Here is a 25140-nt window from a genome sequence, read left to right as displayed (position 1 = left end):
TGTGTCAAGTTTGCAATCTAATTTTCCTCTTTACTGCACTTCTGTCCCCTGTTGTTTTCTTTCAGATTGACACGTCTGGGTATGAACCTGTACAAGACAGTTTTTCCAAGCCATATCCGCGTGGTGTTACTGTACTTTCATCTCATCTCCCTGAATGAATCCATGTGATGATATTTGACCTCCTCAGAGCATAGTATTCTGCTTTTAATCTTTAGGGGTCTGTCCAGTCCTGAGTTTGGAAGTGCAGTGCTACCACCATAATAACCAGAGCATAATAACCAGAGCTCAGGCTGGAGCAAGCAGAACAGTATATATGCCAACAGCAATGCTCAGGTGAAACATGTGAGGTTAAGTAGGAAAGGAGTGAGGTTAAGTTTTGAGCCCAGATTGCCACTATGCATTTGCCTTGATCATACACACAAAGTTTTTCCTTTCGTGCAGACACAGGAGGTTGCTTAAATTAGAATACACAGGGAAGTGCCACCTCAACAGCTTTGCAGGTGTTTGTCAGGGTCCTGGAGGCACCTTGCCCATCCCTGGTGGCTCCCCTACCCTGCCCATGGCCCAGGACCCCATGTCAGTCCCCTGGGCTGTCAGTCTTTTCTCCAGCAATCAGAGAATCATAGAATGCTTTTGGTTGGAAGGAACCTTAAAGATCACCTAGTTCCAACCCCCTCCATGGGCAGGGACACCTCCCATCAGACCAGGTTGTTCCAACCCCCATCCAACCTGGCCTTGAACACTTCCCGGGAGGGGGCATCCACAACTTCCCTGGGTAACCTGTTCCAGGAACACTCTCAGGAAAGAATTGCTTCCTAGTATGTAACCTATATACAAATCTACCATCTTCCAGCTTAAAATTCCTCCCTTATCCTCTCACTACCTGCCCTTGTAAAAAGTCCCTCCCCAGCTTTCCTTTTGGCCTCTTCAGGTACTGGAGGGTTGCTATAAGTTATCCCCAGATCCTTCTCTTATCTAGAATGAAAAATCCCAACTCTCTCAGCCTGTTTTTATAGGAGAGGTGCTGCAGCCCTCTGATCATCTTTCTGGCCCTTCTCTGGACTCGCTTCAACAGCTCCATGTCCTTCTTACTTTGGGGGCCTCAGAACTGGATGCAGTACTCCAGGTTGGGTCCCATGAGAGCAGAGCAGAGGGAGACAATCACATCCCTTGCTTGCTGGTCACACTCCTTTTGGTGCAGCTCAGGATACAATTTGCTTTCTGAGCTGCAAGCACACACTGCCAGCTCATGTTGAGCTTCTCTTCAGCCAACAAGATGGCACAGTCAAGCTGTTCTCCAGTCCTCCCACTGTCCTGCCCTGCCCAATCATGGCTTCTGCTGAGCCAGGCTCACCTGCAGACCCGTGTCCTAGCCCAGCCTCAGCTGAGAGAAATGCTGATCTCAGTGTTTCACAGGGATGTACTGAGGCAATGGACACACGTCTCAGTATTTCTTGGAAAACAAGGAAAAGACTAAGAAGACCCAAGTTTTTGCCATGTTTTCTGTTCCTTGCAGTTTTTGGAATCTGTAAGAGAGTTGACTTTTGTGAGATAGTTCCTCTTCAAATACAGGGTGAGCATTGTGATAGGAATCTTACATGTCCATCAGGGCTATCTGAGCCAAGCTCACAGGCACCTGACAAAGCAAGCACTGGTAAAAAAAGCAGTTACTGTTCTGGAGAGGACACCAGGGATGCAGGGCACTGGAAAACTTCCTATCCATGCAGTGTGTAAAAACATGAAAGGGGTGTTTGATTCACAGTTTCTGGAGGCAAGCACTCAGATCATGATTAGCATGCACATATGGATCTGATTTTGAGTGATTTTTTTTAGATGACAGATGGAACACACAGTCTCATCCACTGCTCACCAGCTGTGTGCGTGTTTTACCTCCAGAGCTGGATGGAGAACCTCCTTTGGGCTTGCTCAAGAGGGAATAGTGTTCCCTCTCTGGGATGCCTCCTAAATCCTGCAGTGTGTCTGTGACCTCCAACCGAAAGCTGGAAATAAGGAAATAAGTTATCCAGAGATGCAGCCACTGAAACAGAGAGGTTGGGCTCACTGCTGGGAGAAGAGTAGATGTAGCACCATTCCTTATGTGAAGGTAATAAAATTATGGGTTAAGCGAGGTGACAGTTTCTGTTTGCTATTCCCTGCTGTCTCCTTTTTCTTCAGCCCTTCATGATGAGACTGACAAGGCCACTTCTCCACCCCCTCACAAGGGAGCATGCTGTCATTGAAAAAGAACAAGGCTTTGGGAGCAAGAAAACGATTTTGATTTAACTGCTGTTTTATTGAAGCAGTGTGTGCAGAGTGATGAAGGGTGTGCAATAATCCACCTGTAAAGTGGACAGACTTTGTTCAAGATATAGTACCAGCAGCATCAAGTCCTCCAGAAGGAAAATGCATCTCCTCTGCTCCTGTGGAACCCTAGGTGGGATCCATTTGACAGCATTTCCCAGTGTGCAGGGAAGCTGCAAGACTGCTCATGTCCCTGTAGCAGTTAGTGGCTAACCTCAGCAGAGATCTGTGCCAAGGTGTGCTGGGGCATCTTGTCACACACTCCCCACTGCTTCCAGGGAGCAGTGACATGCTGCTGGAGCATCCACTGGGGATACTGGGATGTGGGAAAAAGGACACGAGATGGGAAGGACCACCAGTGCCCAGGGACCAGAGAGAAGACTCAAGTAATGCTTCTCAGGGGATGCTTCTTGCCCAGAGACTGTGGCACTGGTGATGTTTTACTGAGTACAGAGGATGTCTGAGCAAAGGGAGCCCTCTCACCTCCTGCAGCCACCTCTCTGCTTCCCCTTGTACCTGTCAATCAGCCAAGCACTTCACCCAAAGTGATTGTCTGCATCTCCTTTTGCACCTAAGCCATTACAGAAATACATGGGCTGGGAAGAGCTGGATTTAGCTGCATCTCTTAAATAAAAATATCATAATCCACTTGCAATAATGCTGCTGTTTCTTCACACTTTGGGGAATGCTCTTTCTCTGTCTTAAAAATTCTCTAGCCACAGCAAAAATCCCCTTCTACTGTCATCCCCAAAGGCCACATATTGCCTCTTTATAAATGTTGAGGGGCAAAAATCTCTGTGGCTGGTAGGCACTGCCTGTTCATAGGTGCCTAGAGACCTCCTTGAAGCAGTCATGAAAGCTGAGGCTGTGAGCACTGAGGTGGATGCTGCTTTTCAGCCTGCAAGAAAGGGTTCTGCTGGGTTATGGAACCAGGACCTTGTTTGTAAAATTCCATGTGTCTTCTCTACAAGCTAATGGGACTCCTCACAGCACTGTAGCTGTTATCTGGAATGGGTCTGGAGTACACTTAAAGCAATGTAAAAAGTGCTACAAGATTTTGAAAGTAGACAGGGAGCTTTACTCTGTACCTGTTACTTGAGCTTGCTGAAATGGGATCTTTAACTGGCAGCTTTCCAGATTAATGAAACCTGCTTGAGAGTCTGCCATTTCTCAGTTGCATAGAAAGTTTGCAAATCTTGAAAATTAGACAGGCTGATTAGAAAAGAATTTGATGAAGTAGTACAATACATTAAAAAAACTGTCAGGAGACCTATGTTCTTGGCTGCCCTGTCAAATAGTGGATATGTTAACACTTAAAATAATTGTATTCCAATACCAACAGTTTGATTTCTGTTGCTTTTTCTTCTGGATGATGTAATAAACAGGTCATTTTTTTCAAAAAGAAGAATATAAGTGTTAAGTGTTATGCTGAGACCTGTCTAGTGTTTTCTTCCATGAGATTTAAGAAGGTGTTCTACTGAAGGAGAGCAAAACCATCTCCAGCACTGGGATGCCCTTTCCACTCCCAGCTGTTTACTTCTTAACCCTTCAGCAACTGTGTTTTTATCAGTTTACTCAGTGCAGCATGAACTCAGAGACTCAAAAGTGCAGCAGTTTGCTCTTTGTTGGTTATAATGTGCTATCACAATACCATTGTTATACTGTTATTCTTAAATTAATAAATGTTTTTGTATTTCTCTGGTTTGTGATCTTGCAGACGCAGCTCCTGGGAGTTTTACTTGCTGCTGCTTCAAATTTTTTGATTAGTGTCTCTTTGACTATACAGGTAGGAAATTATTTCTCTTTATTGTGAGATGCTTATATTTAGCAAGTAATTGATGTTACAGTTTGGTTCTATGGTAAAGCTCAAAATGCAATTGTTTGCCACATTTATTAATATTCCCTGTTTTTAACTAGTGTCCTTGTTGGCAGGATGCTGCCTCTCAAACTGTTCTGTGCTGTGATTCCCACATGGGAACAGAATAAAGAATCATAACTCCTCCTCCTCCTTGTAATATGTCATTAGGCAATACAAGCTGTGAGCCACTTGTGGTCCCACTGTATGTCATGTGAACCTGTCTTGGAGCATCTAAATCTAAAAAGGATTTCATGACAAGGTTTTAGGGGTTGCTTAATGGAGTGGTTAATGTAATTAAACACATAGAGACATAAAGTTTTTTGCAGTATTGGGCCACAAGACAACTTTGACCAATTTAGTTTTTCTTCTGTAATTAGGATTGAATAACCTGAGTAAATATTATTTCAAATCTTAAAAACAATGGGAGGTGCTGACCTTATAACTATGGCAAAGAATTGTAGGATGAGATTTATAAGATCTGTTCTGTACTTATAATTAGAATAAATACTCAGTCGAAAGTTAAATCATTCATTATAATCTGCATCTTGTTGACTTAATGGTATCTTTAGGTCTTCTAACAAACATTTTTAAAGCACAGAAGACATTCTGGAAGTTGTCCAGAAAAAGTATTTTTGCTAGTTTGTATTTTGTGGGTTGTGTATGTCTCATATAAAGCTACTTCTTGCTTTTTCTATAAAGGATGAGACAGAAAGCTGTGGAATATGAAATTTTCTATTCACTATAACCCATTTTATTAGTGCTGGAAGGCTCTTCAATGATTCCCATCTATTTTAAGGATCTCTAGTTTAAGTATCCCTAGAATCCCATAGAAGGAAATCTGTTCAGCTAGAGATGGCAGGCAGGTTGGGACAACTGCAGCCTCTCCAACATAAGTTCCATTCTGCTGATGGTGACAGCACTAGGACAGGCTCTGTGTCAGATGAAAAACTCTTGTTGGGGAAGTGCAGATTCAGTCTAGGCCATGACACTGAGGTGGTTCAGACTTCATACCTTTGTCTGCAGAGGGCAGTGAGTGGATGTTTTGCCAGGGGATGTTCTGAGGCATGCAGGCAGAATTCTGTCGACTTGTAATCACTAACAGCATTTACTGGATTTGAGATCTTTAAATACTGCTTAGGAAAGCCCAAATCTCTACACTGCCATTTGACACTTTAAACTGGGATTTTTATTTATCCTCCAAAAGACATTTTTCTCTAAGTAATAGTAGTACTTGACCTAGATATCAGTGTTTATTTTCACTCTCCTATGAAATGGACAGGCTAAACTTTATTTTTCTCCCACCATACAGTCATGCTTCCTCTCTTCCCTCTGGCTGGTTATTAGATATAGAATAGCCCGCTAGTTGCAATTTATTTCAGCTGAATTATAAACAGTATCCACCTAATTACCACCCATACACATTGCTATGCAATGAAGCAGATATCTGGAGATATCTGGAGAAAGAAGCTGCAGGGAAGCCCCTCAGCTCACCCTCCTGTGTTTGTTGCACATCTTTTCAATCACTCTGGAGTTATTCTGAAAAGAATGTGGGGAGGATAATGTGATCAAAGTCAAATTTTCTTGCTAAATACAAGTTGCTGCTGTATATCTAGAGAGAAAACAATTGCATTATGTGTCACTGATGGCTTCCCCATGTCAGAAGTGCTGATGAAGTATTGTGTATATACTTGACACAGGTATAGCTCATATTCCTCCTGAAAATAATGCTTTACCTGAGATATTCTTCTAGGGTCAAACAGGAGATTGTAGCCAAATCCTAAATTCTACTTCATTAATTCAGAGTCCAGATGTGATTAAGTGCTGCTCTTTTCATTTTGAAACTGTATTTCTGGGAAGAATATTCACAAAGAGATGTTGTCTGGTCCCCTCCTCCCAGTTTGTTACTGATTTTGCCTCATCTCCTGCCTTTGAATATTTCAAGTTTCACAGCACAACTGCTGAGCTTTTTATTGAGAGAAGAACAGGGGTGTGCAGAAATAGCTTGGAAACACCACCTACTATTCACCTAGTGTTTATTCAGTGGTCTAATTTTGCAGTCATTTCCACCACAGCTAAGAAAGCACACAGCTGAAGCAGCACTGAGTTAACACAAAGCAGTGTGTCTGCAAAAACAAGCTAAAAGTCATGTTTAAAAAGAAACCTTGACACACCTGGAACTGGAAGTTGACAGCCCCCTTAATTATTCCACTTTTGTCAGATGCAAGAACACAATGGAAGTCTTTCTTTTCATGCCTGTTCCTAATAATTAATTTTCTAGAAATGTGCTCATCTCCGGCTGGCTTGCCAAGCAGAGCTGAAGCCCCACTACAAGATCAAGCTATGGTGGTTTGGAACTGTACTGCTGGGCCTTGGAGAAGTGGGCAATTTCACAGCCTATGGATTTGCCCCCATTGACCTTGTTGCTCCAGTGGGATGTGTATCTGTCATAGGTGAGATGGTTTCCTGTTTCTTGCTTGGGTACACACATCAGTCAAACACTTGTTTGTGACTAGAGGAATAATACCCCAAGGACTGCAGCAGGAGCACAAGGGGAAAATGTTAATGTTGTGGTTTGAAAAGCAATTATTCACACAATTACATGAGCTGCCACTTTAAAGCAAACCCTCTACTTGGAGTCCCTTCTGGCATCTTTCTCCTTTTATATTTATTTTCTTTGGTGGCTTCTGGTCACTCTGTGCTGTCCTAATCCCTGCCAATCAGTCACCCAGTGCCATGCTACTGTTGCTGGCTCTGCACAGGTCCCCAGGGCTGATGTCCTGCTTACCACACAGAGCTGTGGTCTTATCCTAAGCACCTACAATGTGTTTTCTGTCTTTCCATCACACCAAGAGGTTTCTGCTGCCTGCCCCTTTGATTCCTGTTGGCCAAAGCTGCTTGGCTCTCTGCCCTCCTTGGCTGGCACCATGGGTGCACCTCAAGGTCTGTGTGGTGGCAGGGTTCGGCCTGGCCCACAGGCTGGAGTCACCTCTGCAGAATTATTAGTAAATTCACAGCCACTGCTCTGTCTTCTGATCTTTACCTTCCTATTCACATGGTGTTTTAGGAACCATGCTCTGAACGTAGATAGAATCCTTTCTGCTGCTTCTGGTATCTGTGTGTGACCAAAAGGGCCTAGAAATTTTCAGTAGTGTTTAGTTGATTCACAGACATCACTGAAGCTGCTAATTTGTTCCTTCATGTGCAGATCAATTTGACTTTAGCAGAAGTCCTATTCTTAGGAGTCATTTGGTTTGGTTTTACTCTTTATTTCACATCGGGTTTTTTGTAATTAAGGTATTTAGAGGACTAGCTCAGCATGAGATTTCTGTTTCTTTGATAGAGAAACATACATTTTAAAATATGCTATCATGTTGTGCTAATGCAAAGCAGAGCAGGCAGGGATATACTGTACAAGGGCTGTGAGAATGTGAATGGAGGGTGCAGATGTATCCCTTAGTTATGTCTCTTTGTATCCACAGCTGAAACCTCCAGGACTGAAGTATCAGGACCTCCAGCATATGCTGGACCCCATTCACTTGCTATTGATAAGCCATAACATTTCATGGTCTGTCTCTAGCTACCAGTTCCATACTTGGAAGTGACACTGCAGTGAGCAACTCTGCAAGGGAAGGTAGAAAAGATGAATTATCTTCTTGGTAGATCCTGGCTGTAGTGGAAGGAGGGAGCCAACCACATATGGGTGCAATTTAGGCAAGAGAGTGGGGGAAGGAAACTGCAGGCAATTTGCTGTAACCTCTGGTGTTAAACTAATGCAGAATTTGGGAGAATGAGATATAAAAGCACTGTACTTCCCCATCATAGGAAAGATTCCTCAAAGAAAGAGATGTTACCTGAGATGAAAATGTAAATTAACATGACATAACCCAGTGTGATTTTGGTGGCAGTATTTATATTTTTAACAATTGTATATATTCCCAGATGTCTCTGAACATAAAAGGACATTGGCCAATCTAATTCATTCTCAAACTGGATAAAATGCAAATGTAGAAAACTAGAAAGAAGATATGAAAAGTGGTTGAAAGGGAAAGAAGTCCATTGGGTAATAAACTACTACAAAGGCTTTATTTAGGGTCATTTACCTTGGCATATTCCTTTTCTTTATCTTTGCTGTATGGTAAGAAATGTTGCATCTCTTTTCTCCATTCTCCATTTCCCCCTACTTGGGGGCCAAGAAACCATTTTTCTAACTGTTATGGCTTATCAAAATTCTCATGCACATTTTTTTTTTAAACTGACTCAAAATGCTCATCCTAGAAGACCTCATAAAGATCCCATAAAGCATTTTAATATCTTATATTCCATTCCCATATATCAGCTGACAGTATTAATTTCATAGCCAAAACAATGGAGGTATCTGAAGTTTTATTTAGTCTAGCAAGCATTCCCTTGAGAAAGGGAAAGTAAAAATGGTGTAGACAGCCAATTACAACAATAACTTCCCAGTCACACTTCCTACCACTAGATATTTTCCCATCTTCTGAAATTAGAGCCAGAGAGCAAGAGCATCCATTTAATTTTAGAAGAGTTAATAATGAAAGGCAGTGACAAACTGACCAAGACATATGCACATCATCTGCTAACAACTGGGAAGAGGATAGTTTAGGCAGCTTCCTTTTTAAAAGATCAAGAAATATTTTCCCTGTTAGGTTGTGACCTATTTTAGGTGGTGGAAGATGGGCTTCGGACAGTCTAGTCAGGAGTTGCATTGAGGTATTGTTGAGTGTGTGTCTTTTCTTAAGTTAATTTTAAAAATGAAGAAATGAAGCACTTGATAACAAACTCCAGATGTGTATCTGATCCTAGGTCCACCCTTCTTTTTTTCTACATTTGCTGTCAACACATCCCACACAGTCCAAGTAACGCTCTTGTGTCACTTGTGCGAGTGACTCTCACTGACACTGGGTAATCAGTGCCTGGTGTACTGAGGGGAAATGTCCTTGGCAATATCTGCAGTCATCTTGGGGACTCCCTGAAGAAATCTGTCACTCTAGCTCTGCATGGAAAATTTCTTTTGCTTGGAAACCAGGCATTTGGAGGAGGATAAGGCAGAACGGAGTCTCCGCCCAGAACAAATTTAGGCTGTACCCATCATATATCTTTCAGACCTCTGAGACAGGAGCCATCCTGGGTCTTAAAATAGATGGAGCCAGCATCTATTGTGCTCTGCCACCACATTTAACTGCATCCAACTGAATTTTGCACTTAACCCGGTATTAATTAAATAGTGAAAATTTTATGCCTCATTCTATTGAGCTGGGTGCTTCTAATGGCTCTTTTAGAAAGAATCCAGCACCGCAGACCACGACTTGGCATGACACCAGTAGATTTTAATTTTTTTTCTTGGAATTAAGCTACAAAGGCTATATTTTTCTTCTTACACAGTGGAAGCATTTCTTTGTGTGGTTGCAATGATGCAAGCTCTACATCTGCTCAGGGCTTTAAATAGTTTGAGAAGGCAGCAGTTGTTTTCTTTAAGAAAAGAAGCTGGTAAATTTTTCATTTAAAAATGGAGACCTAATGTATGTTTCATATGATCATTAGAAATCTTTTTATACTTCAAAAGTAAAAATCGTGTTTTACATGTAGCTTGGGTAATTTTAGGCTGCTGTGATTTTTAGCTCATTGTCTTGTTTTTGCCTGCAGAAATAACATGTGGGGAGGGGATGAGAGCAGAGGGCAGTGCTATCAGAAATAGTTTCTTCTGCAGTTTTCATCATTCTGTAGAGAGTTGTTTTACACTTAACTTGCTCAGACTGACATTGTTGAGAGCCCTTTGCATTTTTTATGCTCCTTTTAAATAGCTGTGGGGCAATAAATCGCTTTAGGCTTTGAAAATTTGTATCCCTGATGGTACTTTCGGAAAAAGATTCTCAGATACTCTCAGAGAAATTGATTTCTCCCATTCACTGTAATTTAATATTTTTGTAGCCCAAAGACTTGGAACTATGAGAACTGTTACTTATGAGAACTGGGAAACATTCACCAGGCTATTCTTTAAAACACTTAATTTTTATTTATCTAGAAGATGTGACAAAAGGACTTTCAGGGTTCTTCCTTCTGTCTGCAGTGCATATGGCCAGTTTCTAGAATAAAACTCACCTTAACGGTCTTTCTTTAGAGCAATTCCTCTGATATTCTTTGTGCTTGTTTATTTATTAGGATATTGGCATTAAGGATGAGGGAAAATGTTTCATTTTACACACTTACCAGAACTAATATTTAATAATGTAAGAAATGTTACATATTCAGTGTGCAAGATGACTATCAAAAAGTCATGCACCAACTGACTAAATTCTGTAATACCTTACTTGTGTTCAGTGCATCATTAAGATCTACAACATATACTAAGAATAGGATGTCAAAGAACTGTGATTCATTTGTTGCCAAATGTTTTGGACAGTCTCTTTGTTTAACTGGTTATGGACACAGGGATTCTTTAAGTTTCTCCAATTTTTTGTTAATCCTCCCTGACACAGAGCTCTGGCCCTGAAGGACAGACACCCAGGTCCCACCAGGCCTAAACGCATCCCTCCTCCTCATGCCTGAATCATCTCCCCTGTCTACCCCAAAATGATCCACAGAAGGTCAGCAGACAGGTTTCCCTTGAGCTCCTGCCCTCCTCTTGAGCAAAACAGAATATCTGAGGTGTAGGCAGGATAAGATGGAGGAAGTTCTAAGCTAGCAGTCCTGGCACAAGGAGTTCTTAGTCATGAATTGTCTATATGCAGATTCTGCTATGGAGATGGTGCTACAGGCACACAAAATCAGGTTTATCTGTTGGTGGCTGCAGTGTGCACATGGACTTGCTTGTCTTTGTGCTTCGGGTATGGGCAGCCTGTGCTTCCCATCCTTCTGTCCCTCCCAGTAGCCCTTTGCATGGCAGACATACATTTAACTCTGCTACAAGGCTGTGAGCACAACTCCTTTCTACAAACCAGCTCCTTTCCTTCTGAATGTTCTTAAAAAATCTGCTTGGGCACTTTTAAAAATAATTTTTTCACACTATCCTTCAGCTAAGACACATTCCTCAGCAACCTCACCAGTTCAGCTTTTTCACTTGTCCCAGTCTTAATGTGCAGTCTCTGGATCCCCTGTGGAAATATTTGCCTAGGAGGAGCTGCTACCTGCTCTCTTCTGCCTTCACCTCCTATTCACTTGATACCTGCCTCATCATCTCTCCAGATCTTCCCAGGTGTGTGGCAGGCTGCTATCTTAATTTTGAGGTTGGATTAAACCATCTCAAAGTATTTCTGTACAGGGATAATCCTGAATCTCTTCAGCGTGGTAGGCAGACTAAGGGTTTGTAAAAATCATACTTCAAGGTCACATCTTAAAATGTCAACAGCAGCAACTGCATCCTCACAACCTGAGCACTGCTCAACAGGTTTGGTGCAAAATCAGCTGGATGAGCTTAAGCTGTTTCATTACATGGAGACAGACCCTTAAGGTGCATAAACCAGTGTTAAGTGCTTGATCTCAAAGCAAAATGTTTTTCTTATTGCACAAAATGGGAAAGGTGCAAACACTAAGCAGTAGTCTTCGAACTGTGGCTAGTACCCCTCCTTTGGTACTTCAGCCAGACCACCAGTGAAATGTGCACAAAAATATTCAGCAGAATAGGTTGTTTTGAATGCTTTTACCTGACTGAATCCATTAGGCTAAACAGAACAAACATTTGAGCCAAATATTATATTTTTTGTGCTTATTGGAAAACTACTGGAAAAGAGAGAAGCAGCAAAAGCATTCTGGTCACTTATGAGGACAGTGCTATTTAAAGTAGTACCTAGAGCTCATAGAATAATTGAAAATAGGAAACAGAAGGATATACTAATATTTGAAGTTATGAACATTTGTGAAAGCAATTGTTTAGAGTAAGACCTCACAATCAAAATAGAGGTAAAGAGATGAGATTAATAAATAGCCTCAATACCAGGGAAGCAACATAATGAAATATACTAATTTGTGGAATAGTTTTTAGTAGGAAAAATAGTTTTTGGACACTCTTTCCTTTGTATAAAATGAAAAAAATACACTCTACAGATAAGTATATATTTTCTGTCTTAAACTTCTCTCGTTTTATACTATCCCTTTCTTAAGGAAACAAACAAGAAACAATGCCAACTGCAGCTTTCATGTCTAGGAGGCAGAGGAGTTGTTTTGTGGGCTGGGTTCTCACTATTCAGTGTCTATCAGTCACAGGACACACATATCACACTATTCTTTATTTCTATTTGTGCTGGAGAGAACCTACATATGGAGATAATTGCACACAAGAATTCTCCTAGGAGAATCAGCATATGACTAAGCTATGTGTGGCACAGTTACAGCCCTCTCTTAAGGCACTTAAATGCATATCATGCAGGAAATGCACATTTTCTACCATTCACTTCAATTAAATTTAAATTCATGTGCTGCAGGGAATATATGTTCATTCAGTAATTGATACAAATCAGCCTGTTTTATGCTGATGCATGAGAAGTCAAGGGTGTTTCAACATAACAGGCAGGCTCCTGAAAAAACTCTTTTTTCCCCATTTTTCTACCCAACAGAGTTTTTTTTATTATGTTGTTGAGGTAGTGTCAAATCATAATATTTTTTCATTTGGAATGTTAACTGTATTTCCAGACTGAAGGGTTTCATGAGCCTTCAGAAAGGCTCTATCACATAGACACAGTTATTTTATAACACCTCTTTACTTGTCAGTTTGTGGATATTAATGTATGCAGTACACAATCAAGGCATGAAATGAAGTCCAGGATTTCAGTAGGATGTGTTGGCTCCATAATGTTCAGTCCTTAACAGATCACCTCCTAAATTTTCTGCTCTTCTCCAGATCTAGCAGGCTCTCTGCCACAGCTCTCAGTGGGAGTAGGATCTGTGCCTAATTTTCAAAGTTTTACTTTAATAATTAGGTAAAAATCTAAAAATGTTCTCATCCACCCCAAACTATACAAGTCTTCTCAGATGATCAGGGTTGAAGTCTTTGCTTCAATTACTCCAATGACAATTCAGAATTAGAGCTGTGCAGGTGTCATGTTGCTAAAACCAGTGGTTCAAAACCAGGGGGGCTTCAAAACCATGATAAATTGATTATTTGGATGCCAAGCTCTTTCCAGCTTGTACTTTGATGCATTTTTTCTGTCTGCATTTCTGTATTGCTGTATTCTGTTGCTGACAAATTAAAGAAAAAAATCAGAGACTATTCCTCCCCTCTGACAGATCTCAACCTATGTAACTGTCTATAAGTTTTAAAACAAAAACAAACAAAAAAACCCAAACAAACAAAACAAAAACAAAACCAAAATAAACCAGGCAAACAAATGAACTGTTGTAAAGACACATTAATACTTTTCATCATAGCAATTGCTCAAGTTCCTCTGTCTATACATCCATAAAGTTGAACATAATGTGCAGGGATTTATTTCCTGCATCACCCTAATGGTGGAGGAGGAGGAGGCACACAGCTTCTGTGACAAAGGTGGAACAAGAGGACTCTGGTATGAGAAAGGGAAAATTGGGTCCTGGGTGGGAGGAAGTTAGACTCATGCTGCAGTGATGGATGAGATCAGGGTAAGGGGAAGCTGGTTAGGAGGACAGCATGAAGGTGTAACATTCCTGGTGCTGAGGAGGAGAAGTGGGAAGAGAAGCCACACCTGACCTAGTGAGGAGGAATGGAGCACAGGAGTTTTGGCAGGGCTGCTTTTGGAAGCTGAATCTGGGATGCAGTAAGGGCTGTCTGTCACTCATAGGTCTGGTGGGGTTAGCTATGCCCTTGTGACCACTTATTCTTCTGCCAGGTGTTTACGGGGTCACAGAATAACTCATTAGAAGAGAACTTAGGAGGCCCCTAACCCAACCTCCTGCTTACTGCTCAGGTCCAGTGTAGCAGCCACCAGGCAGAGAGGAAATGATGGGGGAATGTGTTTGCCACCTTGCATATTGCCTTACACTGCCTTTTCTGGAGGGGCTGCTGTCTCAGGCAGCTAAATGCACCTGAGACTGTGAGATGGAGCCAAAAGGACTTGAAAGGCAGGCCAGCTGTGAGGGCTGTGTGCTTCTTACTGAGCTCCAGGGGTGCATGTTGGTGCCTTTCATTTGTCTTGCTGGCCAGGCAATGCTCCAGAGGCAGCAGAAGACAAAATAAGTCAAGTGTGTCCTGTGCTGCTGGGGCTCACAGGCTTCCTTCACACCCCTCCTCCTCTGGCCCATCGTTTCTTGTCTCTGTCAACACTACCTGCTCTTGGTTTCTTTGATTTAACCTGATTCAAACTCACCCTGCAAACTGAAGAACAGAAACAATTATTTAAAAGTCAAGCATAAGGATATTAGAACCTCAAAAAGAAAAAAAAATTAAAAAAATAATTAAATATTATTATGCTCAGCAATTTCTAATAATAAGGTTCTCTCTTGGCTGTGCTGTCCTAACTTGCTTAAGATTCAGGCCTGAAGGCAATAGCTAGAGTTCATCAGGCTGCTGATTGGTCCTGTATGTTCTCTGGCATCTGATCAAGTCTGTGTAACTGTTCTTTTCTTCTTTGCTTTGATTTACCCCATTTTCTTTTCTTCTTCTCTGGAAAGCATATGAAGTGTTGGTGGTTTATCCACAGGGACAGTTGTCATTTTTGTTCAGTCTCTCCTGGATCTCATTCTCCTGACCTTTGTCTCTCCTACTTCAGGATTTCCTCCAATCCCAGATGGCCTACTATATGTTCTTAAAATTTCCCCTATTTTTAGATTCCTCTACAAATCACCCATCATAAAGAACATTAATTATAAATACTTTCTGTTCAGCTCTTTTGCACTACGAGTTATCTCTGGAGAAAGAGTTTGCCACATTTGAATGCATTATTAAAGCAGATGACAGGCTGAGTGACAAGTTTCATTATCTGGATGCATTCCAATGCCTTCCTGTGCCCACTGCACAGAAACCTCTGAGATTCTGTCTACCCAAGCTACCATTTTTCATCTCCAGAGGACTAGGCAGTGGAATTTTGGGCACCATCCCAAATTGCATGTCAACACTGGTACTGAACCCTAAGCTGAATTTACTAGATCTCCACTGAATGCAAAAAGCCCAGACAAGGGGGTACTAAAAGAAACAACCAAAAAAACCCAAAACATTGAGGCATCAGTTCAGTAAGCAACAGGTCTTTGTTGTTATGGTGACTGCCTAAGTGGGTGGGATGAGGTGGGCTTGGGGACAACTATGACAGCAGAGAGAAAAAGCAGTAATTAATTCCTGCACTGTCTTGGGTTGCTTGCTGCTTCTGTCCTGGTTTTTGTCCTCTCTTTTCTAAACATAGGTAGCTCTGCTTTTAACACTGTTGCCTGGATACCGGTGTCTTTTCTGCACCAAGGTTGTCACTGAAACACTGAATAAAGAAATTCATGTCAGGCAGTTTACTTCTCAGTTGAAGATTCTTTTATTGCACTTATTTGTTTGCCCAGCTCTGCATCACTCTTCATACCATTTAAATTTATAACTTCTGCTATATCTGATTTTTCACTGACTGGGTAACAGACTTCCCTCTGATTCCCTCTTCATATGAACCTCTCTAGATTTATGTAGAGTACATGTACTAGCTAACCACAAATTAAATTTCCCATCAGAACAATAGAGATAACGAGGTGAAGATCATCACAAAAAGGCTGAATTGTTATTCTAAGAATAAAGCAAGAACTTCGTGTTGCAGGCAAGAACAGATCTCTCATAAAAGCATCCCATGATTTAGGTTCAGTGTGTCCCTTCACTGTCCTTCTTACCTGGACAGTCTTTCTTTGAAGCTTCTGAAGGATTCACATTACCAGTGAAACTCTCCCAAGGGCCTTTCCTCATCTCTTTTGCATAGGAGCTAATCAGTCTCTTTTGCTTCTCCTTAGAGGTAGATACTCTCATGTTGTGTGCTGGAATGGAGCTCTCTCTACCAAGTGCCCAACAGTCTCACCTATCTGAAGCCCAAACCCCTTCTTCCCTCTCTAGCACAGATCCACACAAAGGTAACCCCAGAAACCCTGGGGTGACCATCACTGCCTCTCACTCACCCACTGCTGCCCTGCCAGGAGAAACAGGTTTAAGATCTGGCACAGAGGAGATGTGAGAGCTGGACAAGGGAAAAAGCTGTCCAGGGAACAGAAGGTCATTTCCAGGATTCAGTTCTATTTTTCTCCTTCTTTATTACAAGTCACTCCAGAAGAACATGGCAGGGCTTCTGTGGGGTGCATGTGTTGGCTCTTCCACCTGCTTGTTTGCACACATCATGACTGCTGTCTCAGTTCATGCTTAACACTACACTTTTGCAGTGGCTCTCTTTCTCATGATTGTACTGCTGCTATTTTTCTTATAAGCCTCTAAAACTATGTAGTCCAAAGAAGCAGAATTTTACCCCTCTATGAGGCAATTTGCCCTGAGCAAGTCCAAGTGGTGAGCTGGTAGCAAAGCGGGGAGTGGAACAGTAAGGCTGAGTAGTGCCCATCTTTCTTGACATTTCCACTTGAATCTGAGCACTTTAAGCAGCATCTGCGTGGGGTATTGCATCCTTGCATCCCCTCAACCACATAAAAGCCTGCTGAATACATTTAAAATCTTACAAAAACTGCTGGGGGTTGGTAGGTTGCTGGTATGGACTCCTGGCTGGTTATATCAGCATGGTGGAACAACAACACCCATGAGATATATTTGTACTTGTACCAGGGCAACTTTTGTTTCTATAGCACTTGATATTCTATCCAATATTTAAAAAAAAAAAAAAGCCTTTATATTTTTGTTCTAGGTAGTGCATTTATTTCTGTCTTATTCCTAAAGAAGACCATGAGGGCTGCTGATATATTGGGTAAGTCAGCGTTTGCTAATATGGACACGTGTGTTGCCATATGCTTAGCAAGCTGTAACTCTCACACAGCCCCCCACCTTCACACTCCCACTCCCCTCAGCAAGTGTTTCAAGGCAGATACTTTGGGAATTGGGAAGAAGTGGCAAAAAGAGGGAGAATCATGTGTATGTGAAAAAGACTACCTTCCCAAATCCTCTGCTTTTCTAAGCGTAACTCATGTGTTCCTTATGTGTACTTATTGCACACATTTATTTTCATTGTTATTTTTGCCTCTGATTTTGTATTTAGGATTATCTTTATGAGTACAATACAATTTTTATAAAAACAATAAAGCTATCGAGTTATTAACTCAAATATAAGATAATTTTTTTCTAACTGCAGAGACATGGCACAAAAATTCAAGCTCAATTAAAAGTGACAACCTCCCTTTATCACTTCAACATACAAATAATCGTGTTCTCATTGCTTTGCTGGAAAACCTGCTCTTTATTTTAAAGCATGTCAACATTTTGTCTGTGCCCAAGATTTTTTTGAATATCAGAACTGCCCTGCTTGAACACAGCAATAGTGAGAGAGAAGGATATTTTGGGGTTTGGGCTTTACACAGTTCATCCCAGCTGGGTGAGTGCACCTAATGTTGCTATAGGGCACCTGGTGTTTCTGTGGGGTTCCTGGTACCTAGGCTTGATTGCCCATAATAGAAGGAGAACATCCCAGCTGTTCTCCTGAATGTTTTGGAGAGATCAGTTCAGTATTGTTCCAGGAATACTATATAATATTTATTTAGGTTTGGAATCCAAGTTTGCCAGCTCAGCTGCTACATTGAGAAACACCCCCTCCCTTGACTGATCATGTTTCCCTTATGGCCTTACACACTGTGTGCTGCTTCAACTCGTGTTCAGCACTGATTTATTTTATTTCTGTGACTTCGACTTTGCAAGAAGGATTTAACAATGTTGCTACATTCCATAGGAATGAGCTGTATGATGGGAAATATGGTGATGGTTTTGCTAGCACATAAATATAGAACAGTTCTGCTTCTCCAAAGGAACCATATGCAATAGCTGTGCCAGCACAGTCCTCCGGATGTGCTTTGTTTCGTGTTCCTGAGCCTTGTATTCCCCATCAATTTATAGGCTTGCCAAGAATTTTAAAGATTACTTGAAAAAAAAACAACCAAAACAAAAAACCAAAACCAACAAACCAAACCTGATTATCTAATATCTTCCTTAATCCAAGACAGTTTATGAACTCAGGATCAGCTTAATTTCTATCTTGATACCTCAATGAACATCTGTGTTTGTCAGCTGGCTGTCCACAAGGCAGAACTTCCAGATTTGTATTAAAAGCACAATAATGCAAGTTCATCTTTGAAAAGGGGCCCTGGCAATCTAATGGCTCAACCATCTTTTGCAAATCAACCTTTTATAAAGCAGTTTGTAGGTCTGAAACTACAACAGGGGGCAGCCAGAATGTTGGCTTCATGACAGCTTCACATAAGCAATGGGCTGGAACACACCTGTCACACTTATTATTTCCAGGGCAGGTCCATGGCTGGTGCAGATCCCTGGGGTTATTCTGACTTTGGGAGTATTGTGTTCATTTACACTGGTTAATGATTTACTGGTCTGCCTCAGTAAGCTGTCCCCTCAGTTTAGGAGGAGTTTATGTGACATACTTTGTGCCCGTGAAAAGTGCAAAGGATCAATTCACCTTTGTCATGCATTTGGTATTAGAATTAAGAATATTTAAAAATTAATAGCTGGGTTAGAAACCTAATGCATGAGGCATTACTGACACTTTGGTTGGTTTTTTTTTTTTGATATATTTCCAAAATCCTTTGAGTTTTTAATAAAAATTACACTAGATAGGACCACAAATGCAAAGCGATCCAAGTACCTAAGCCCAGATCTGGTTAAACAGACTAAATTATTCTCCTATAAACTATTTCCAAGTCAGCTGGAGAGCAGGGATGACTATGATTAACAAATATTGTAGTACCAAATTTTTTGTCTTTTTCTTGAAAGGAGGAACACTGACAGTAACAGGGACATGCTTGTTGGTGACATTTGCTCCAAATGTACCCCAAGAGCTCACAGCAAGACAAATACAGAATTACTTAGTGAGCTGGCCTTTCTTGGTATATTCGGTGAGTATCTGGTTCCTACTAATCCCTAAATAAGAAAAACTGTGATTCATGGGCTTTTTGCAGCATTATGAATTAGTAGCAGAAAAACTGAGCCTGAGGATAAATTATATGATTTTCTCAAGAGAGCAGGTCTCTGAGTTGTCACACCAGCCCCCAAGATAAAAATATGCTGAACCAAAAAATGTCTTCTGAGCTATGTACCAGGGGAAAGTCACAGTTGTGCAGGATTAGCAAGAATGGAAATATTTTGGGTTTTAGTGGGCTTGACAGAAAATCTGAATATTGGCACTGCTATATATATGTTCATGTCACACTGTCTGCATATACCTCTAAATTATCTTTTTCTAGAATGTGATGGACTTGCACTTTAAAAAAACCCAACGGGTTTTGTATCTGTATAGTCCTGCTTTTTGCTATCATTCTGTTTTATCCTCTTGTTGCTCAGCCCAGCCAAAAGGAGCTTTGTATGGAGTTGAGATGTGGAGAGGTGACCTGCTTCACTGCCACTTAGATTCATCTGAACCTGAGTTTGAATTAAAACACAAAAATATCATTTTGATTGAAGTGTCTGTTTACAAACTTCAAATACCATAAGTCTCCTTTGATGTGTTTAATTAGCATGAGCAGTGAGTAGGAGGAATTTCTCTCTCTTTTTTCCTCTGGAATGCTGAAAATTTGTTCCTCCAGCTGAATGTAAAAGATGCAATATACGAAATTCAGTAGCAGTTACTTTTTTTCCCAGTGAAGTGACTCACTCGAGTTTGATTAATAGTGCTCAGGCTTTTCTCAGTATGAAGCTCAGCTAGAAAGCAGCTGAGCAGACAGTTTGAGGACCTTAATCTTTTAGCTGGCCAGCAGAGTTTAAATACATCTAACTATCCATGAAACTATTGATGAAGCAGAAAGTACATGATACTGCAAAAAATGTTGTACAAGCTCCTGACAGATGGTGATACAGCTCAATGGAAGAAATTAATGTTCATCAAAACATTCACTTTCAGTCAGGCAGTAGAGAGTCTTCTGAAGGTGATGTCCAAGCATTTGGGGTACTCAGTAAGAGTACCAGCCTCAGCAAGAGCTTCTGCAAATCCACAAAGCCAGCAGAGGGAGAGTGACTTCTTTAGTAGAGAGTTCAGAACAAGGAGCTTGGTGGTCGCTAGAGAGTCCTCTCTTCCTATTGAATATCCATTTCCAACATACAGTTCCATATATAGATGGTAAAACAGCCTGCCCTTTTAGGCACTGATTTTAAATTACTATTCACCCATTTGTGTAGTGGTGGTGAAGAGTGAAAACTCCCCATCCATGCCCAGTGATACCAGAAATTTCTGTACCATATGCTATTCATGTTTTCTCAAAACCAGCAAGTTGCTGGAAAAGGGCTTTTTCCCACATGAGGACTTTTTGTACTTTGTTTCTGGAAATGTTAATAAGAATATAGTTGACTGCTTAGGAACACTGCATTATATTCTTCTTGGAAGATATTATGAGGAGGTGGGTAACCCCTAGGCTTTCTTTCCCCTCTTCTTTCTTTTCCCTCCCTCAGACAGCATCCAAATCTACACATACTACATGAGTTGCAGGGAAGGACAGAGCAAGTACACAGCAAATCTTATTGAGTCAACAATATATCAGTCTTTATTTGTTCCTTCTGCTCCCTGGATTCATCTGTTTTGAACTTTCTCTGTCAAAAGAAGAGGGAGGAGTAAAAGGCTTCACAAGACACTCTGAGATACCAGCCTGATTATCCTGGTATGCTGCTGGAAGTTCAAGCAAACCCTGCTGTAAACATTCTCTTTGGGCAGGGAACTAGCTGTTCAGAGTTGTTTATAAAATGCTTAACACAGGTTGGCTGCTGAGTTATGAAAAAGCACAGCAGAAATTGCAGAGTTTCCAGTATAAGTATACAGAGAGGAGACAGCAGAGCAGCACAATGCAATCCAACAGTCTTTCTAAAAGTAACCCCAAAGTGTGGTCTGCTGAGCAATAAAAAGCCCCAGTGGTACAGAATGTCCTATGTGGGTGATAAACCATCTCCATATGGCACTCCACTCTCATCAGAGGAGTTCTGCAGAAATAGCCTCTGGTTCCCATGAGACAACTTTGAGTCACCTTCTGAGACTTTGCAGTATCATGATCATGTCTGAGCAAGCATGACTGTCCTAACTTGGTTTGGTTTGGTTTTTTCTCTTGCTTATGTGTACTTTGAGTCACTAGAGATTATAGATGAACCACTCAGGTTTCCCTAAAGAGAAGCATAGTGAGTATTGGGTTGTTAATATTTGATCTCTGTAAAATCAGGTTCAAAGCATGTTTCTCCCTCAAAATATCTAGAAGACCTTCCTGGCCTATTGATCTCCACGTTGCTTTATATCCCAGAAAAATAGTTGAGACAGACAATGTGGTGTTTTGTTCTGGTGCCTTCTGGTAATGCTTAGAAACATGGAAAACATCATGATTATAAAAAAGTGTTGATGAGATGTAGGCTTGAGGAGACTTCAGTAAAGATTAGTTATAATAGCAAAAATGTTTGTGAGCAGGTCAAGTTCCTTCAATTCCTCTAAACAGAATATGAGAAGCTGATATAATCTATGCAATTCTCATTCCTGGACTTTATATTTAACACTACCACAGCTATCAGCTATGAGAGTTTATGACAGGCAACAGCTGGAGCACCCAAGGAGGGTCCCTGTCTGTCTGAGGTCCTATTAGGAGCCATGGACTCTGCTTGCAGCATGACTCAATGGGATGGCCTGTCTCTTGTCTTGTGATTAAAGGTGACCTGTTGATGGGTTGCCAAGTGGCAGAGAACCATGGAAGAGTAGTTTTGATGTTTGAATTTCATGACAAAGCTGTGTAACCTTAGGTTTGTTTGCCCTGAAAAGCAAACATCACCTTTCTCCTCAGGTTCTTAGGGCTTCCCCAGGAGGCAGAAGCAGCCAAGCACACAGACCTTCAGAGCTGACATCAGGGACTCCTTTATGTCCTTTAGATGGTTTTTCTGGCTGCTTCCTTTCAGAAATGAGTCTTCTTGATGATTTTGCTTGCTTTTAAACAGGATCACAGTGAAGCTTTATGGTAGCTTTAGCAAAAGAAAAGCTTATAAGATAATGAGGGCTTAGAGAGGGCTGATGGACAGAGCCAGCAACAGTGACTTAGAATCATAGAATGGCAAGGGTTGGAATAGAACTTGAAGATCATTTAGTTCCAATGCCCCTGCCATGGGCAGGAACACCTACCAGTAGATCAGGTTGCTCAAGGCCCCATCCAACCTGGCCTTCAGCACCTCAAAGGGAGGGGGCATCCTCAGCTTCTCTGGGCAACCTGTTCCAGTGTCTCACCACCCTCACAGGAAAAGAATTTTTTCCTAATGTCTAACCTAAATCTCCCCTCTTCAAGTTTGAAACCACTGCCCCTTGTCCTGTCACAACAGGACCCCTACCTATGTAAGAACCCCTACCTCAGCTTTCCGCCACAGATTTGGCTCAGTTGACGTTGGTGGTGTTTGGCACTGCCACTCTGGGGGTGGAATGAGGTGCAAAAGGGAGATGAGCACCAGAGCTGGTGTGATGGAACAGTCTGAGTCAGCAACTGTCCCTGGGATTATTTTTGGAAAGTTGTTCTTGTGTAGTTTGAAATCTAAGTGACAGGGCAGATGATGATGCTTCCTGCTGTTGGCATTTGATTAAAGATGTTTAGGATATGTAAAATGAATCAATACCTGAGGTGTAGGGCTGTCTCATGGGTTTCTGCACACTCTGGCAATCAATCCAAGGGTCTGGGAGAGGTGATGGGTGCTCAGGTTTGCACTGGTGGGAAGCAGATCTCCCAGTGCTGTGCCATCTGGTGCTTTGGTCCTATCCCAGACACACCAGTCTGAACTGGTGTATCACAGATGAGGATACCTGTTACACCTCTGGAACTTCTTTGTTAGCCTGTGTACATTTCCATGTGGGGAATATTTAATTAGCTTTCTTCTGTTCTGTTAGCAATTGTTCACTGCCAAAATAGCAACTGAAGCTACCTGGAGGCTGTTGTAGTTTCAGCCTGATAATGGGATATTCCCTTCCTTCCCTTCTCTCCAATTCCCTCAAAACCCTGCTGTAGTTTTTCCCAGGGAGGCCAAGATGAGCTCACATGTCTGCAGAATGCAACATGACTTCTGCCTTGGTTCCTGATTTAGGCAGTCAGAGAGTGAAGTTGAATAAAGCTGGAGAGGCTGCCTGAGCTACTCCCCGTGAGACTGGGGCTCAGGCCTCTTTGCTACCATCTGCTCAGTTCTGGGTGCAAGGGGAGGGAGAGGAGATCAGCAATCCACAAGAGATTGCAAAGATTATTAAAAAAGGATTAGTCCAGGGAAGTCCAGGAATGTTTTGTTGTTTTTTTTTTCAAACCCATGGCAAAATGCTTTATTGTACTGAACACATTAAAAAAACAACCAAAACAACATCAAAAAAAGCCAACAAAAAACCCAAAACAAAAAAACCAAAATAAAAAAACCGAAACCAAAAAAACCAAAAACCCCACAGCCAAACCAAGCCAACCAACCAAAAACCAAACCAAAACCAACAAAAAAAACCCCACATGAAAAAAAACCCAAACAAAACTCACCCCTTTGCTTTTTTTTTTCATACTGTGATAAATATTTGACATTTTTTAAAGAAAGGCAATATAAAATCCAGATTTGTATTTGTAATACTCTGAGATTCAATTGTCTCTCAGCTGTCTTTGAGAGCAAGGGATCAGTGTGCAGGTAAGTAAAAAAATAATTAAGCCATAATTGAGTTCTGTTAAATATTTTGGAACACACTTAAAGTGGGGGAGGTGTGAGTGTGGTAGGGAATTTAGTAACTGAGTGTAGCTGATGATGGCTTTTCTGCTGCAGTGACTCTCCAAATTGAGAAATCAGCCATTTTACACTATGTAACCACTGCTGGTGACTGCTCAGTCACTTCTTTGGAAATTTCATCACTAAAACCCAGGTCTTTTTAAGTCTAGTGCTGCCTCAGGGCAACTGTTGGTTTAAGAGTAGACTGTATAAAATACAATACTGTTGATGAAACCAAAGAGATAGACATGAGGTCTTTCTATGACTTGTTTTGTTGGTAAACAATGACAATAACCAGAGTCATTAATGATGACAGTCTCAGTTTCTGTCTTAATTCCCCCTTTTTATTACTTTCCAACATGCACAAATGGATTTCTCTTTCTTCATACTGTTCCTAAGGCTACCAGGCTTCTGAGCATCTCTCAATGCAAAAATCCATCATCCTTGGTTTTGTAAGTCTTCTGGGCTTCAGAGAAGGTTTTTGCCTCCTAAACTTGGTGTTTTCTTTACGCAGAGGGGTATTTGGGCAACATGGGTATAAGGGAGAATACCCACATTTTTGGTATGTCAGAAGGCAAGAGTTACAAAATGAATCTGCAAAGACACTCACTAACAGCAAGTCAGTAAATTTAAGTGTCTGTTATTTAGCTGTCAGATGTTACTGAAGGAGCAAGTTTGGACCATGCACAGTTACAAAAAGCTGCTTCAGCAGATGTCCTGTAGGGTCACTGAGCTTTCCAGGGTAAGCTCTTGACAGGTACCTGTCATTTGAGAACCAGAAAATGAACTAAGTGTTTTCCTCCTTATGATGTATGTCAGAAAGTTTTAGCAAAAAGAAAGTGTTTATGGGGGGTTTTGTAGAAGGACTGGGGAGAGGGTAAAGAGGGCAGAAAATGTAACATGGCATGTCACAAAGAGTGACACTAGGAATACCATAGCTAGAAGGAGAGACTCCTCCAGGTAAGTATTTCACTCAGCAGAAATTATAAACAGAGTTTCTGTAAGAATTATTACCAATAAACATAGGTATCTTTGCTGTCACATTTAAAAAGTCTTCAAACACTACCAGTGACAAAATATAGCTAGAAGTGCAAAAAGAAGTAGCGAATAGAAAATGCTCAAAGTTTAACTTTTGCTATATTAGGAAAGATTA

The 25140-nt window shown here is 41.3% G+C and overlaps 1 protein-coding gene across 2 annotated transcripts in view; it reads left to right on the top strand.

The window, feature by feature from the left end:
* The window catches only part of NIPAL2 (NIPA like domain containing 2), a 50100-nt gene that overhangs the window by 12686 nt on the left and 12274 nt on the right, over positions 1-25140 (top strand). For both annotated transcript variants that reach the window (XM_071738029.1, XM_071738027.1), the window contains exons 2-5: positions 4019-4087; positions 6438-6609; positions 16951-17010; positions 19038-19159. In XM_071738029.1, coding sequence (XP_071594130.1) covers positions 4019-4087; positions 6438-6609; positions 16951-17010; positions 19038-19159 — 423 coding nt within the window. The remainder of the gene's footprint in view (positions 1-4018; positions 4088-6437; positions 6610-16950; positions 17011-19037; positions 19160-25140) is intronic.

This window comes from Heliangelus exortis, chromosome 2, assembly GCF_036169615.1.
Source record: "Heliangelus exortis chromosome 2, bHelExo1.hap1, whole genome shotgun sequence".
Taxonomy (NCBI): Eukaryota; Metazoa; Chordata; class Aves; order Apodiformes; family Trochilidae; genus Heliangelus; species Heliangelus exortis.
This window is presented reverse-complemented; position numbering and strand designations above follow the sequence as displayed.